Raw genomic sequence first — 17,722 nt, 5'->3', positions numbered from 1 at the left:
ATCCCATCACTAAAAAAAAATGTCTAATTCTTGTCTCCTACCTTCTCAAATTCGTGATCCCACTCATATCTAAGAGTCTAATACAAAGCTCAAAGACTAAGTACCTAGTTACTGCCCCAAGGTTGAGGTGGAGTTCAGATCCAAGCTCTGCTACAATGACTTCCTGGGCTAAATGCATGTGGGTGCTGAAGAAACACTCTTCCGTCATGGCGCAATCACGTGGGTGCTGAGAGGTTTCTGAATGCTTCTGACTATTCCAAAGTAGATGGTCTTGGGCAAAACTCTTTACCCTGGTGCTACTCACTGGGGTAGAGACCAATGGGAAGCACATTAAGTGAGTGACAGTGTTGAGAAGGGCCTCTGAAAAGGGGGAAATCAGGACAGGGGTGGAGGTTTACTTAAATAGCGGTCCCCTGTTACTTACCTACACCTGAGAAAACTAGTGCAGATACTAGCTTGAGAAAACTTTCTAGAACTTGTGCATTCACAGAATTTTACAGAATATGTTAAAACAGGGACAACTTTTAGGAAAATATACACTGTGACCTGGAAAAGGCCCAATACCTCTTGCTATCAAAGTCAATGCTTCTTAGAGCTAGACTATAGATTAGTTTTTCAATCATACAGATGTCAGGTTTGAGTTTGGGAAAAAACTTGTCCTGGTATGAAAAGAACACAGGCTTTGGAGTCAGATAAAACTGGGTTTGATTCCTGGCTTTACCACTTACAGAGTAATCTTTGGCAAAACTTAAAAACCTCACTGGGCCTCAATTTCCTCATCTGTAAAATGGGGTAATACAATGCACCTGCAGGGACATTGTGAGGATTAGCAAATATACATGAAGCATCTAGCACTATGCACATCATAGGAGTTTAATGAGAGAAGCTGCCAGAGGTAGAGTCCTCTATCCTTCTCATTTAATACTGTGCATGGCCTCCCTCCTGTCAACTCAGATATTAGTAAAATAAACTACAGCAGAGAAAATAAGCAGAAATGCATCTAGAGCAGCCATGTACACATTAACTGGTTTCTTGGTCACAGAAAAGTCCCTTAAGTCCATCCCTCCCTACTTCCTTCCTAGACAAAAAGCCAAGCCTGTAACAGAGTAGAAATAGAAATTAGCAAAGAGAGGCTGCTGCAGGCAGCTCACTAAGAGTGTGCAGAATATGTGGAAAGGAGAAAGAACAAACTAAAAAGGCAGACAGCAGAAGTTTAAAAAGCAAGCTGCCTAGGACCATTTACTGCAGAGGCATGTAAGCTGACACCCTCACTGAGCTGAGAGTATAGCTCTAAGCTAGAACACTACTGTTTTAAGCTATTTCCAATCATGTTAGGTTCAATGTAACTACTCTTTTAAAAGAAGGTAGAGAAATTCTGCAAAAATGCTTAAAATGTTAAAAGTTTTGGTGCTTAAAAGAATAAACTACAATCTGTGGGGAAAATCTCACTTATGTAGAACAGTTCAAAGACCAACAAAATTAGATAAATATATTTACCGTGTAAAGACATATGGAACGGAGGAGAAATCCCTTACTGCTCTATACATGGAAATACTGGTGCGACGAAATAGTTGAGTAAAACAGTTGTGACTTTCCCACTGCTTTTCTTGGGAAAAAAAAGATTCAAGATTCTGTTTTAAGGAAAGACCATTCTCAAGCTGCAGTGATTTGACAGTCAGATTACACATTATATTATGTATTCCTCTTGCCCCCCTCTGTTTTTGAAAATTCACAAGTTTCCTTTATTCTCTCTTCATTCCATAAAACAAGTCATTCACTTACTACCAAGAACCCAAAATGCAATGAAAGAAATGCACTTCTCCTTAATGTCATAAGTGGCTTGGACATGATTCTTTTAATGAGGTAATAATGAGGACCTAAAGTTCTGTCCTGTCTGTGAATTATTTTAAATGGATACAAAGGAGGCCTTGGGAGACTCGTTTTTCCTCCCTGATTTTCTCACGCTGGCCTACACCTGACTTGAAGACGTAACAAACTATATGAATTTTAAGCTCTGGAAGAATTTAAAAACTGGAATGTTTTGCTATCCTTTCACAATAAAGGGGTCAAAGCAACTGACCGTGGAACGCCCAGGTCTCCATGTTCAGAGGAGTGTATTTTAATAGCAGCAGTAGCAGCTGCTACCTAACATCAATCAAGCACTTATGGGGCCAGGCACTGAGCTATGTGCTTTACATAAATTATGTCATTTAAATGGCACAATAATCTTATGAAGGACTATTATTATTTCTATGTTAGAGATGAGGAAATCAAGACTTAGAGAAGTTAAGAATCTTGCCCAGTTTTCAAGATTAGTAAGTGGCAGAACTAGAATTTGAACCCGGGGGGTTAGGTTTAATGTGGTACAAAGGACCAGGTGTTTTATTTTTAGAGTCCATCTGAGTATTTGTTAGATTGCTCGCTGCTTTAGAAATTGTCTTCTGAGTATATTAAAGAATATATAAAACAATGAAATAAGAATAGTCATATACTTGCTTTTAGAACTTCATTTCTCTCTCCCACACTTCTCTTTTCTTCTCCCTTAAGTCTTAAGTCAGAATTGAAGGACAGAAGAGTGAAGATAAGAGGTAGGACTGAGTGACTGATTAGCATTTTCTCCACCTGAAAAGAGCCTGCTGCGGTAACTCCTTTCAGAGCTAATTGATACACACGAACAATTTATTTCAGGCCCTGAAATTATCTCATAGAAGTAAACTTAAAAAAAAAAATCACTTTTATTATATTTTTTTTCACAAGAGGTAAAGGGACCTTAAGAGACTATCTGTTCAATCCTTGACATTATAGTAAAAGTACTGAGGATTCCCTGTAGATCGTGACTGGGACAAAAGCACAATCCAGGCCTTTCAGGGCCTAACCTGTGGCTGTTAACAGGCTGTGTGGCTCTTGTAATATTGGCCCTTAATCTGTATCAGTGAGGTGGCCTGGCTCTGGCTGGCAAAGTTTGGATCTGAATGAGTACTCCACGTGGATATTATTTCTATCTGCACATGATGGAAGCAAGGGGAAGGGACACACATTTGGAGAACAGCTAAGAGTGGTCTAATATGAATACAGTTTGTAATGTGAAACACAAAAAAGAGACCAGTTTCTACCTTTAGCAGATTATGACTCAAAGCACTTAGTCCTTTGCGAATTCTCTAACTATTGTAGAACGATTTCATGTTTAAGTCCACTCTCATTCAAACATTTGCCAATTCATAAAAGTAACAGACGGGCTTATCTGGATTTATTTCCAGTCTAATCTTTCTATACCAGTTGCCCAGATAAGTGTGTTTAAAGTCAAATATCTACAAGGTTCATTACATTTTGGCTGGGCTATATCTTTGATTTCTACAGAGTTCAGAGGGTTATAGATCTTTTAAATTCAATGTATTATAACTATAGGCTGCAATTGTTTGTGGTTCTGTGATTATAAATAAGTAGGTGGAATGCCTTAGAAAGCGTGGGCTTCATTTGAAATTTGAAGACTAGAGGGCTACAGTAATCATCACCTCCTGACTGAAACACTCCACTGGTGTGTGATCTTGGGAGTCATTTAACTCTGCTTGCCTCTCTTTTGCTCTCTATGATAAGAACTCATGCAAACATCACGTAACGTATCTAAAGTGCTGTGAATACTCCAGAGAAAGACACTGTACCAAGACCTTTTAAAGCTACTCCCCAGTATCCAAAGGGAGGGGAACCTAAACATAAATAATTTAGGATTTTAATTCCACGTAACTTACCTATATCGCTCCTCCTGTAAGGCCTGCATTATTAATGAATAGTCCCTCTGATAATGTTCCTTGAGGGTCTCAAAGGATTCCTCTAGTCTGGCCTGGGTTTCCCGGATCTCCTGGATCTCATGTAGTAGTGCATCAAATCCTGAGCTCTGCATGTCCAGGGTGTTTGTTTTGGAGCTGGATGCTCCTACAGCAATGCCTCCAGCGGTGCTGTTGGCTCCCACTGAGCCTGACGTGGCACTAGAACAATCTTCCTCACTACCATATTTGGGGCTGGACTGAAAGTTTGAAATTACTCCCAAAGCCTTTCCCCCATCATCCACTTGCCCTTCCTCTAAAGAGTCCTTCAGGTTAGGGATATTGTCTGCACTGCCAAACTTATTCCGAATTAGTGAAGCGATCTCTCTGGGCTTAGAGACCACGGCCCCTGCTGCTGAATGGGTTGCCTGGGAGAAGCTGGAGAGTCCACCTTTAACACTGTCCACTACACCTTCACTGAAGCCGGTCACCTTTGCTCCCACATCCTTCAGACCCTGGTGCATGTCCCTGAAGACGTCCTTTGGCTGCCGGGGGATCCCATTCTGCTCCACCTCTCGGAGCTTCCTATGGTAGTGCTCAAGCTTCTTTTGTAGTTGGAGGATGGTCTGGGCAGATTTCTGGTTCTTCTTCTCAAAGACCTGCTTGATACGGGCGGCCTGCTGCTTGTCCGCACTGTTGGCAAGCTTCAGGTACTCGGCAACGTTGTCGTCCCGGGCTGTTTGTGCAATCTTGATTTGTTCTGTGAGCTTCAGGATCTTCTGCTGCAAGTGAGCAATAGCAGCCTTTGTGCGCTGAGGGTCTGGTGTTCCATCCACAGTGTCTGTGTGGAGGCTGCCATCAGTGCTGGAGGCCACCGCACTGGAAGTCTGGGCGAGGCTGCTTACTTCCAACCGCTCGATCTAGCATAAAAGCAAGAGGCGGATGTTAGAAGGAGCCCAAAAGGAGTAGCTCTCCAGAATCAATGGGCCCAAATGTATTGAAAATTTACTTACTCAGCACAGATAGCTGACCTAATTCCTTCTGTCCTGTACAAGCCCCATCTCCCTCTTGGATACTGTCCTCGTATAAGTACACTTTGCTTTAAGCAAAACATATATATGAAAAAAGATTTGCACAAGATGTAAACTGGGGGTATTCTTCCTTTGCTAGAGGATTTATTACTGTATTTCTTTAAATAATAAACCTCTCCTAGTGGGTTTAAAGCATGAATTAATTCACAAACATTCTACACACATATTTTTGTTTAGAAGCATATCTATGTACAACAAAGTACATCTGTATTTCAATTTAATTATATGAATATCATCTTAGTATTCAGACATCACTGTATTCCAATTCATGCTTTCAGATTACGGTCATCTGAAAATGCTGGCGAGAAAAGGTAATTTAAGTGGCTAGATATAAAAATCCAATTGTTATCACAGTGTCTTTTTATCAAATCATGTCAAGGTTGATGCAATTATTCTCTCTGTTCTATCAGGGGCACTTAATGGGTAGCTGCAGACAGGTGAAGGAGGGAATGGGAGGGTACTGCTGAAAGGGCAAGGATGAACGTGGTATGCTCTTGAGAGTTAAAAACCCAAACCACAAGTAAATGTGATAAACTTAGGCAAGATAACATGGACAGTCAGGGACACAGACAGTAAGAGGTAAGTAATTAACAAGTCAATGACGAAGTTCAGGCCTTTTGAAGCTCAAATTTTGTGAGTGCTATCTAGCAAAAGGTTTTTATTAGGCAAGGGACTCCAAAACACATATAATGACTATCCTCTGGTATGCATGAGTGATCATTCAAGGAAGTTGAAGAAAAAGACAAATTGTTCAGATTTGAAAACTTACACTATCATACTTCAAAGCCATTAGCCAAAGCTAAGGGGTGGTCATGTTTCTCTAACTCAGGAGAAAAAAGTCCTTCAAGAAGGCGCCCCTGGGTGTGGCTTGTGGTGGTAAATTAGGGAAGGGCCCATGGAAAAAGGCTTTAGAAACTTACTCTCTATTGAGTAGTAACCGAAATAAATAATAAAATAACAATCGCAGGGAAACAAAACTTCCCAGTAGGAGTGACAGTGTACAAGTTTACCATCCTGGAGACTAAGAGCACACTCTTTTCCTTGGTTCCCACCCCTAATCTGTCACCAGTAAACAATCTGCTAGGAAGGACTATACGTAGGTTACTCTCATATTTTAAAAAGTTGAATTAATTCTATAAGGACAATAATAAAACAAATCTGAAATATTCATGAAATGCTGATAATTAACTTGTCAGTCTAGAGATGCATTCTCTGTTTTTCATCTTGGCTGTATCTCCTCAGTTTTACTGTCTGAGCAGGGACTATGCCGATCTCTAAAACACATTTAGTTCATTACTGGATTCGATATATTACTACTAATGTGAACAGAAACAATATTATTTTCCTTCTAGATGAACAAACGTGAAATACTGTACATTTAAATAAAAGCAAAAAAATAATTTAAAACTGAAATGAATAACAAAAATGACATTATGCTCCACTAATACAATATGCAGAATAGTTAGGGACTAGCACAGTAACTGTTTTGTGTCACTTCTCCATCTGCCCTGTTCATCTTTAGGTGCGTGCTAATAAGCAGTGAAAGGGCCAGAGGGAAGGCAGCAGAAGAGAGGATGAGCCAGAGATCCAGATAAACCAAGTCGCCAAGACTTGCAAGAGAAGCTCCTGGAAACCCACTCTCTTCAGTTCCTTCGGTTCATTCTCTTAAGCTGTACAGAGTTCCCATTGTGTGATTTTCTTTCTGAACGGAATTTCAGACCCCATAACTATAGTACGTAATATGACCCTGATTGTGTACTTATGTTTAATAGCTCAAAATCTACCACGGTATAAAAGGAAAGCAATACGAAACGTCTCTAGATCTAAGACTACAAGCTTATGCATGGTCTAGTTTTCTTAGGTTCTTTCTTATTACTTGAATATCAACTTATATGCATTCTTGGTGTCTAAAGAATTGTAGACATAGAAATCAAGTTTAACTGTTACTCTGGGAGGACAAAAATTGATCATACTGCTCAAAAGATGGCTTTGGGACTAGAATCAAGGTTTGTTGTTGTTTTTTAAATTATTATTTCTTTATGTGTTTATTGAAAAATAGTTGATTTACAATGTTGTGCTAATTTCTGCTGTATAGCAAAATGATTCAGTTACACATATATAATACATTCTTTTTTTTTATTATATTCTTTTCCATTATGGTTTATCACAGAATACTGAATGTGGTTCCCTGTGCCATACAGTAGGACCCTGTTGTTAGAATCAAGGTTTGATTACATCTCTAAAATTGAAAAAACCTGAATAAAGTTTCAATATAATTATTTACAAGTCATCAGTTTAGATGTGTCTTTATTTCCCTGCACAGTAACTAAAGAAATAAACCAGACTGTCTTTACTCTCACTTCTGTCCTACCTGGCTGTTCGGAGCCCCACTATGTCCTTCCAGTGTGTGACTCCCACTTAGAATCATCAATATGGCTGCAAGAGTACAGCTGACAGAATCCACTGTCCTCGGCCTTGAGAAAGAAAGCTAACCCACAGCTTCAGCAGGAGGGTAGTTTACACTTGAAACCATGAATCACTCCATTACTCAGTAACTCCTCCCAATCTTGGCAGGCACTGTTCTTAAAAAGGAAGGAGAGAGAGCAGGAAATCGGGAGAGGAGGGGAGGGGAGGGGAGAGAAAGAGGAGGAAAGAGAAAGATATATTGAACTACAGAATTATAGGACGGGGTTGTGCATATTCTCTCGGTATCTTTTGAACTATGAATCAAGTCCTTGGTGGCCTGAATACTTAGCACTGGAAGGGCCTGACTTAGCCTTGAGTTGTGAACGTACCAAGTGAAAAGTTCTCTTTTCCAATAGTCTTTGCTAGCATACTAGGCTATCCACATAAAACAACATAAATTTAGATTCCTACTTCACTCCAGACAAACAACTATTGCAAATTTGAAATGTGTAATTGCAAATGTGAAAAGCAAATTTAAAACCTTTTAGAAGGCAGTACTGGAAAACAGGAAAGGGTTTTCTTATACAGGAAAAGGCACAGATCAGAAAAACAAGACTATTAAGTCTGGCTACATTTAGTGTAGCAGTGAAGCATGGATTCTGGCATAAACTGCTTGGGTTCGAAACTGGCTTTGCTACTTACTAGCCATGTGACATTGGGCAAGTTATTTAACCTCTGTCTATATCCATTTCATCAACTGTAAAATATGGATAATACTAATGCCCATTTTCAGAAGACTGTTGTGAGGATGAAGTGAGTCAATTAACATAAAAGCTCTCAAAACAGTACCAGGCACAGTGTAAGCTGTTAGTACTAGCTATTATTTTTGTACCATGTAAGTGGTTCTTTTCGAAAAATTCAAATATTAAAAGATTCCAGAATATACTTCCTTCTAAGATCTTTCACATTTCAGGCATAAACTTGGGGATATGAAGAGCCTGAACCAAAGGAATAATGTAATTCAACATTACATAAAGTAACAATAGTCATCTTTCTTGACAGTTGGTCTTGTGGCTAGGCAGCTGGTTGCCTAATCTTCCAGTTCTTACAATAACCCTACAAAGTAGACAGTGTTATCACTAATTTACAAGTGAATTGACAGTGAGGTGCCTCCTACTACCTTATCACTTGGCAATTTGACAACAGCAGCAGCAATATCACCTTCACAACAGGGTTTCCTATGACCATACCCTCTGAAGGGCTTTCAAATCTAATCATACCCACCAAATAGCAAGCAGCAGCCCACTTATTGCTGAGGTTAGAATTAATTTGTATAGAAAAAGCTAGGACCAAAAGTCAGTCAGTTAAATATATTTTGACTACTTATTATAAGTTAGGCAATATGCTACAAGGCTAGAGATATGGTCAGAAGCCACAATTAATATCTAACTGTTGCTATAACAAGCAGACTATACTGCTTTGTTTGTACTTTGTCTCTTACTATTAAGAATTCATTGTTGAAATTATCTATTCACTAATCTGAATTAACTGACCAGAAAACAGCCCAAGAGAAAATTTTCAACAGCTATACCTCAAAACACTGATTAATCAAGGACAGACTGGAGCCATCTACGGCAGAGTTTTGATAAAGCTTTATAATGGCTTTCAATTTTCATTTGTAAATATATTAAAGATCTGTCGACTTTCTCTAAGTGGATTAAAGTGTTAGAACACAGCAGGACCCAGCTCTGAGAACAGTCATATATAAAGGCAACACGGTGGAAAGGGCACTTTCAAGAGTAAAAGGACCTGGGTTCAAACTTGACTCTGTCACCTCACAGCTGTGTGTCTCTGGGCCATCTACTAGTTCTCTTTGAGCCTAAGTTTTCTCTTCCATACAATGGGGCTATCATTTTCTCATGAGATTATTTGAAAAGATGTTAAATGTATGTTATGCCTGCCAAGCAAGGTAAGCATTCAAGAAGTTACCTTTTTCTATTCCTTACCTGGTTCATTACTCAAAATCCAAGATATGTATATTTGTAGCTAAAAAAGATTCAGAAATCCCTGACTTGACACTGCTATCTTCAATAAAAGCCACAGTCCCATTCTGCTTACTTAGTATGATGAAGTCATCTTATCTATGCTTTATAGAGTATTGTCTCTCTCAGGCAATCTCACACTCCGCACATTAAATAATCCATATCTTTTCTGAGAAAATGAAGAAGGAATTTTACGATAAAAGAAGAAGGGGGTAGAGAGTGAGGAAGTCTTTGTAATTAATCTGAAAACAAATACAAGCTTGACTATTTTGGTTTTTTTGAAAGTGTATCTTTTCCAAAGCCAATTTCACAGAATGGGTTGTGCCATCGCCTGTGCAAGTTGATGCTGGGGCACCTGCAGACCACTGTTCTGCCAAATATTTTCTCAGAGATACAGTGGTCATGTTTCGAATCAAAATTGGAGTGTATGGTTCAATTCAAGTACACTTAGTGGGGGCAATAAGATAGAATATTTGATTTGGGGGAGACCACTCCCCAAATCCAATACAAATGGTAATCCCTAGAGATTCTTAATCTTGGCCCTAAGAACCACATAGGAATCTACCTTCTAATCGATAATAAACATGAAGAGGCTCTGGTTGGTTTTATAAGCTTTTCTTCTTCTGCCAGGCGGATTGTGTTGAGGATATAAAACACAAGAGAGAGTCCTGCCTTAGGTGTTACACAGCTCTGGATCTGAATTTTGCATCATCTCCTTCAGGCTTGCCTTTCCACCTCCCCCATGCCTCATCCCTAACGAAAAGAAAAGAAACCCCACAGTCTATCAGCACTCTGTGAAGAAAGTATATCTTAATCATGACAATGTTTTTTCACCTATCTCCACAGTCTCACTGTAGAAACAAATGCCCTTCCCTCCTCATAGTCAGCACAACTCTGTTGAGCAAATTTCTCCTGTGAGATTCTGACCGACGTTGAGTTTGCCATGCTGTGAAATGGAGAGGAGATCTCAAGTGGGTGTACTAGAACATAAAAATAGACTAAATTCCACTAGCCCACAGCAAGCAAGCCTTTTCTCTAAGCATTCCATATTCTGCTTTGGACCTAAAACCAAAATTCAGGTCATAGTCTAAAAAACAGGCCTTTTCAGTTGTCATAAAACTTTTTCTTAATTTGATAAATAATTCTTATACAGACCGAAGCATTTCCTACAAGTTCTAGGAATCACCTTGGCACTTTTTTTACACAGAACTTTGGTACATGAAACAATCCTAGGTTCTGTGGAGATGTGTCTGGATCACCACAAAGGGGAATAGTGAAGCCAAGTGAGCAGGGCTCCTGGAACCCTGATTACCTCTTCTTTCATTTATTTTATATGGGTATCCTGGGAAATTTTTGCTTAGAAAAAGAAAAGGAAACAATGTTTTATCGCTTATTTTTAAAAAGTTTGACAGGGATGCAAGGATGGTTCAACATCTGCAAATTAATCAATGTGATAGACCACTCTAACAAAATGAAGGATAAAAATCATGTGATAATCTCAATAGATGCAGAAAAAGCATTTGACAAGATTCAACACTCATTTATGATAAAAACATTCTCAATAAAATGGGTATAAAAGGAGCATATGTCAATGTAATAAAGATCATATATGACAAACCCACAGCTAACATCATACTCGATGATGAAAAATAGAAAGCTATCTCTCTAAGATCAGGAACAACACAAAGATGCCTACTCTCACTATTCTTATTCAACATGACATTGGAAATCCTAGCCAGACAATTAGGTAAGAAAAAGAAATAGAAGGCATCCAAATTGGAAAGGAAAAAGTAAAACCATCACTATTTGCACATGATATGATTTTATACACAGAAAATCCTAAAGATTCCAAAAAATGACTAGAAATAAACGAATACAGTAAATTCGCAGGGTACAAAATCAGTATTCAAAGATCTGCTGCATTTCTATGCACTAATAAGGAACTAGCAGAAAGAGAAAATAAGAAAACAATCTTATTTTCAATCACAACAAAAAGAATAAAATACCTAGGAATAAATTTAACCAAGGAGGTTAAAGACCTGTACACTGAAAACTATAAGACGTTGTTTAAAGAAATTGAAGAAAACACAAAGAAATGGAAAGATATTCCACGCTCATGAACTGAAAGAATTAACAATGTTAAAATGTCCATACCACCTAAAGCAATCTACAGATTCAATGCAATCCCTACCAAAATCTCAATGACATTTTTCATAGAAATAGAACAAAAAATCCTAAAATTTGTACAGAACCACAAAACACCCTGAATAGCCAAAGCAATCCTGAGAAAAAAGAATAAAGCTGGACATATCACACTCCCTGATTGCAAATTATACTGCAAAGCTTTAACAATAAAAACAACATGGTACTGGCAGAAAAACAAACACACAGATCAACAGGACAGAATTGAGAGCCCAGAAACTAACCCACAATTAATTTATGACAAAGGAGCAAACAACATACACTGGAGAAAGGACAGTCTCTTCAATAAATGGTGTTGGAAAAACTGGACAGCCACACGCAAAAGAATGAAACTAGACCACTATCTTACACCATACACAAAAAATTAACTCAAAATGGTTTAAAGATTTGAAAGTAAGACCTGAAACCATAAAAATCCTAGAAGAAAACATAGGCCTTATAGTCTAACATGGGTCTTGCAATACCTTTCTGAGTATGTCTCCTCAGGGAAGGGAAACAAAAGCAAACATAAACAAATGGCACTGCATCAAACTAAAAAGCTTCTGCACACCAAAGGAAATCATCAACAAAACAAAAGACAACCTACTGAATGGGAGAAAACATTTGTAAATGATATGACCGATAAGGGGTTAATATCTAAAAGAACTCATACAACTCTACAATAACAACAACAAAATACAAACAACCTGATTAAAAAATGGGCAGAGTGGGATTTCCCAGGTGGCGCAGTGGTTAAGAATCCACCTGCAAATGCAGGTTCCATCCTTGTCTGGTTCGGGAAGATCCCACATGCCGCGGAGCATCTAAGCCCGTGTGCCACAATTACTGAGCCTGCACTCTAGAGCCCACGAGCCACAACTACTGAGCTGCATGCTGCAACTACTGAAGCCTGCGTGCCTAGAGCCCATGCTCCACAACAAGAGAAGCCACTGCAATGAGAAGCCTGCGCACCGCAACAAAGAGTAGCCCCCGCTTGATGCAACTAGAGAAAGCCCGCAGGCAGCAGTGAAGACCCAACGCAACCAAAAATAAATAAAAATAAAATAAAATAAAAATTTTAAAAAAAGTTAAAAAACATGGGCAGAACATCTAAATAGACATTTTTCCAAAGAAGATATACAGATGGCCAATGGGCCCAGAAAAGATGTTCAACATCACTAATTATTAGGGAAATGCAAAACAAAACCACAATGAGATATCACTTCACACCCATTAGAATGGCTATCATCAAAAAGAAGAGAAATAACAAGTGTTGGTGAGTGGAGAAAAGGAAATCCTTGTACACTGTTGATGGGAATGTAGATTGGTGCCGCCACTATGGAAAACAGTGGAGATTCCTCAAAAAATCAAGAACAGAACTACCATATGATCCAACTATTCTACTTCTGGGTATTTACCAGAGTAATAGGAAACACTAATCTGAACACTAATTTGGAAAGATATATGCACCCCTATATTCATCACAGCATTATTTATAAGCCATGATATGGAAACAACCTAAGTGCCCATTAACTGACGAATGGATAAAGAAGATGTGGGGTGTGTGGGGGGCGTGTGTGTGTGGTGTGTGTATACACATACATATACATACACACAATGGAATACATACACATACATATACATACACATATACACAATGGAATACCACTCAGCTATATAAAAAGATGAAATCTTAACATCTGTGACAACATGGATGGACCTTGAGGGTATTATGCTAAGTGAGTAAGTCAGATGGAGAAAATTTCACTCATATGTGGAATAAAAAACAAAATAAAACAAATAAATGAACAAACAGAACAAAAACAAAACACCTAGATATAGAGATTAGATTGGCGGTTACCAGAGAGGAAGGAGGGTTGGGGGAGGGCAAAATGGGTAAAGGGGGTCAACTGTATGGTGCCGGATGGAAACTAAACCTTTGGTGGTGCACATGAAGTAGTGTATACAGAAGTTGAAATACAATGTTGTACACATGAAACTTATGTCAAGTTACAGACCAATGTTACCGCAATTAAAAATACACACACACAAAATCACACTCAAAAAAAGTTTGAAAAATCATTGATATACAAGTAATACTCATGACAAGAATCCTGGTCACTTGTGAATTTGGCACTACAGTCTAGTTTGTCTCAAACTTCCCTTTTCTATTGAGAACCACTTAAGGCCCCACTCTCTTTTCTACCACCAGCACTTTTCAGGTCCATCTTCATCAAAAACAAAGTTTTAAAATCACTTCATGGGTGACGTGCACTGAAATGTGAATTCTGGTGAGGTTTGCTCTCTAGCTTTGTAGCTGAAGATCCTACCATGTGCCTCAGCAAAATTTTGACAAAAAAACTATATCATGGATCACTTGGGAATAATGGAAACTTTAAATTTAAATCTATATATGCTAAGGGTAACAACTATAATTTGGTTCTTCTGACATGGCACACTGTTTCACACCTCCAGGCTTCTGCCCACACGGCTCCCTCGGCCAGTCCAGGGTATATTCTCCTTTCCTTTTCTGGATGAAGGAAACCCAGTTCAGGCATAACCTCCTTCAGGAAATCTTTCCTGACAACCTCCCTCTCCCAGCTGGATTAATGGCTCCTCCTTTATAGTCTCATTTATCTATGTTTCTGTATCACGTGTCCCTATCACATTATGCCGAAATGACTGCTTGAGTGTGTTGCCTCCACTGACAGTTCCTGAGGGCAGGGGTCACATCACATTCATCTTTGTGCCCCAAGAAGGTACCACAATGCCTTGGACAAAGAAGATATCAAGTAAATGTTCAATATAAATGCTCGCCAGCATCTCCTTAAAATGATCCTTTTAGATCTCATATGCCATGCAGTGACTGAGCCTATGTTACTCTGAATGGAAAAAAGGTCAGAATTTTTGTAAGAAAAATAGCTTCCAACAGATTATATTCATCCCTCCAAGGCTGCTGAGGAAAAACTGCTGACTGAGCTGAATATGAGTTTAGATGATTAACATCCTAAATGGCCAACCTGTTCCAACCCCACTGCAAAATATCCATTATGGAATCTAGGGCTGTTGCTCAGAATTGCTTTGTCACAGGAGGACTGATTTCCTGGCTTACGTGAAATACATCATTGAGGATTTGCACTGCCAGATGTACTTCAGGCCCGATGTTTGGATTTAATAGGTTCATGTGAGCCTGGGAGGAAGGGAGGAAAAGGGAGGAAAAGGAAAGAAGGAAGGGAGGGAGGGAGGGAAGAGAAAGAAAGAGAGAAAGAAAGAAAGAACGAGAGAAAGAAAGAAAGAGAGAAAGAGAGAAAGAAAGAAAGAATGAATGAAAGAAAGTTAGTCCATAAGGAGCCTACAAAATCACAGCATCAATGGTGTTAAGTATAAAATTATATTCTGCTTTGTTATGGTTAGGAGTTTTTTTTATAAGCACAGATTCTTTGAGCTAGAAAGGAACCAAACAGGTCATCCAGTTAAGAAAATTTATTTTATAGATGAGTAGCAGATTTTAAGAGAAAATCTCATCCTGATAACTAAAAGAATAAGTGACACATACTGAAAATAAGAAGAGGTACATTGTTCAACTTAACCAGGGGGTTTCAAATATCAGTTCACGTATGTCACTGGAAATGTCCAAGCAGAGACTTCATGCCTGCATGTTAAAAATGTCATATGAGGATATACTGATTGACAGTTGGAACAGATGATCCAAGTTTCCTTCTAATTTTAAGGTTTTAAATTTTGTTAAAAAGAAATACTGACTTGGGATATGGGTTATTCAAAAATCAATCTCACAAACCTCAGAATGAAGAATGATTAGTATGAAGCACACAGATCTGCTAATACTAAAATTAGTTTCTATTTTTTGAGCAGGTGCTAACTAGTAAAAGGAGAAAGGGACACAGAAAAATGTTTTCACTACTGAGGATTTAAAAATACATATAAAACCCATGTGTGGATAGCCAATTTGTAAAACTGCCACCAATGAGTTCCCCTTTACAAGTTAATTCCCTGCAAATACTTTTATGACACAGTCTAATTAAGACAAAAGATTTCTAAGCCTCAGCTTAATCCTATTTATTTCAAGCAATTCTGATAAAACAAAATTCTAAAAAGCAATGAAAGAATCTGGAAAGCTCCATGGGGTTTGTGATAATCTGGCTGTCTCTGAACTGGCTACTGTTAGGCTTGTTAGCTTGTGAAGAGTAAAGGCTCTAAGTAGGGGCTATACAAACTGTATATCCCCAATTCCATTTTATGGCTTAATTACTCTTCCTTCTCTTAAAATGGTCTTAAATATCATTTATTTGCTAACGGCTTCCAAATGCATACCGCAGCCCATACTTCCCTTAACTCTAGACTCATATATCCAACTACCTACTCAATATCTCTACTTGGATGTCTAACCATCATTTCAAATTTACTACGTGCAAAACTGAGCTCCTGATATCCCGCAAACCTGCTTCCCCTGCAGTCTTTCCCATCTCAGATAACGGCTACTTCACCGATCCATGGGATCAGATCCAAAGCCTTAGTGTCACCTTCGACTCCTCTTTCTTTCTCATACCGTACCCAGTTAACATTAATAAAGACAGCTGCTAATACATACAGTGTAGTACTTACTGTGTGCCAGGCACTGTTCTAAGTTCTTTTTCAGTTTAGTAAATTGTTCAGTTCTCACAATGACACTACAAGATAAGTATTATTATTATCTCTACTTTACAGCTAAGAAAACCAAAGCGTAGAGAATTTAAGTTGTCCAAGATCACAAAGTAAAGAAGTGGCAAATCCAACGTTTGTACCCAGATAGTCTGGCTACACAGTCTGCGCTGTTACCCCCTATGCACACTACATTACCCCAGCAGAATGTTTTGGGCTCTACTTGCTAAAGAGATGCAGAATCTGACTACTTCTCACTATATCTCAACTGCTGCCACCCTGGTGTAAAACACTATCAGCTCTTGCCTGGACTACTGCAATGGTCTCCTACACTATTATTGCAATAATATTTTTATAATCAATTATATGAAGAGCAGCCAGAGCGGTCCTTTAAAAACGTTAGTCAGATCACAACAGTCTTTTACATCTAAAACTTTCCAGTGGCTCCATAACTCAGTCAGAGTAAAGCCAAAGTCCTTACAATGGCCTAAATGACTATGATCTGGCACCTGCCCCACATCCATAATCTCTCTGACTGCACCTCCTACTACTTACTCATCCCTTCACTCCACTGCCACCGGCTACAATGGCTTCCTTGCTACTCCTAGAATGTGCCAGGCATGCACCATTTCAGTGCTTTTTCACTTCGTGTTCCTTCTGCCTGGAACGCCCCTCCCCAGACACCTGCATGGCTTACTCTATCTACCTCTTTTAAGTCTCTGCTCCAATGTCACCTTAGTAGTGAGGTCTTCCCTGACACTGTATTTAAAATTACAGCCTCTGCTTCCATTATGAACTCCCTATTCTAGCTTCCAGACTTCTTTTCTCTGCATAGAACTTTTTACCTCATGACATATATTTTGATATCTATCAACAAAAACGAGAATGTAAAGTCCATGAAGGTAGTGATTTTTGTGTTTTGTCTACTTCTGTTTCTCTAACACCTAAAACTGTGCATAGCACTTAGTAGCTGCTTAAATGTTTCCCGAAAGAATGAAATTATTTCCTATTCACTTATTTATTCAGAAACTATTTTGGGTACTGGCTATTTACAATTCTCTTTCATTACAACCTAAAGTGTTTTTGTTTATTGTAATACCAAGAGGTCTTAACAAGGTTATTTATAACTTTATCTGCATTATAATAGGATCGTATTAAATCAAAGACTGACTTCTAATGCTCCTTGAAATATCTTACCGTCATACATTAAGAATATTTGGCTCACTATGGAAAACTGTGTGGAGGTTCCTCAAAAAACTAAAAATAGAGTTGCCATATGATCCAGCAATCCCACTCCTGGGCATATATCCAGACAAAACTATAATTCAAAAAGATACATGCACCCCAACGTTCATTGCAGCACTATTTACAATAGCCAAGACATGGAAACAACCTAAACGTCCATCAACAGATGAATGGATAAGAAGATGTAGTATATATATATATATATATATATATATATATATATATATATATATATATATATATATATACACAATGGAATACTACTCAGCCACAAAAAGAATGAAATAATGCCACTTGCAGCAACATAGATGGACTTAGAGATTATCATACTAAGTGA

General features: G+C 38.5%; 1 protein-coding gene and 1 long non-coding RNA gene across 6 annotated transcripts in view; one reads left to right on the top strand and one right to left on the bottom strand.

Annotated features, from left to right (window-relative positions):
* TMCC1 (transmembrane and coiled-coil domain family 1) overlaps nt 1–17,722 on the bottom strand; it is a 220,971-nt gene that overhangs the window by 17,612 nt on the left and 185,637 nt on the right. For all 5 annotated transcript variants that reach the window (XM_082345712.1, XM_082345713.1, XM_082345714.1 and 2 more), the window contains one exon: nt 3,747–4,681. In XM_082345712.1, the coding sequence (XP_082201838.1) occupies nt 3,747–4,681 (935 nt within the window). The remainder of the gene's footprint in view (nt 1–3,746; nt 4,682–17,722) is intronic.
* Nucleotides 1–17,722, top strand: part of LOC309607322 — a 169,515-nt gene that overhangs the window by 62,390 nt on the left and 89,403 nt on the right. The window lies entirely within an intron of this gene.

Source organism: Balaenoptera borealis, assembly GCF_965194805.1.
Source record: "Balaenoptera borealis genome assembly, chromosome: 12".
Taxonomy (NCBI): domain Eukaryota; kingdom Metazoa; phylum Chordata; class Mammalia; order Artiodactyla; family Balaenopteridae; genus Balaenoptera; species Balaenoptera borealis.
The sequence above is the reverse complement of the archived record's forward strand: the minus strand, read 5'-3'. Positions and strand labels throughout refer to the sequence as shown.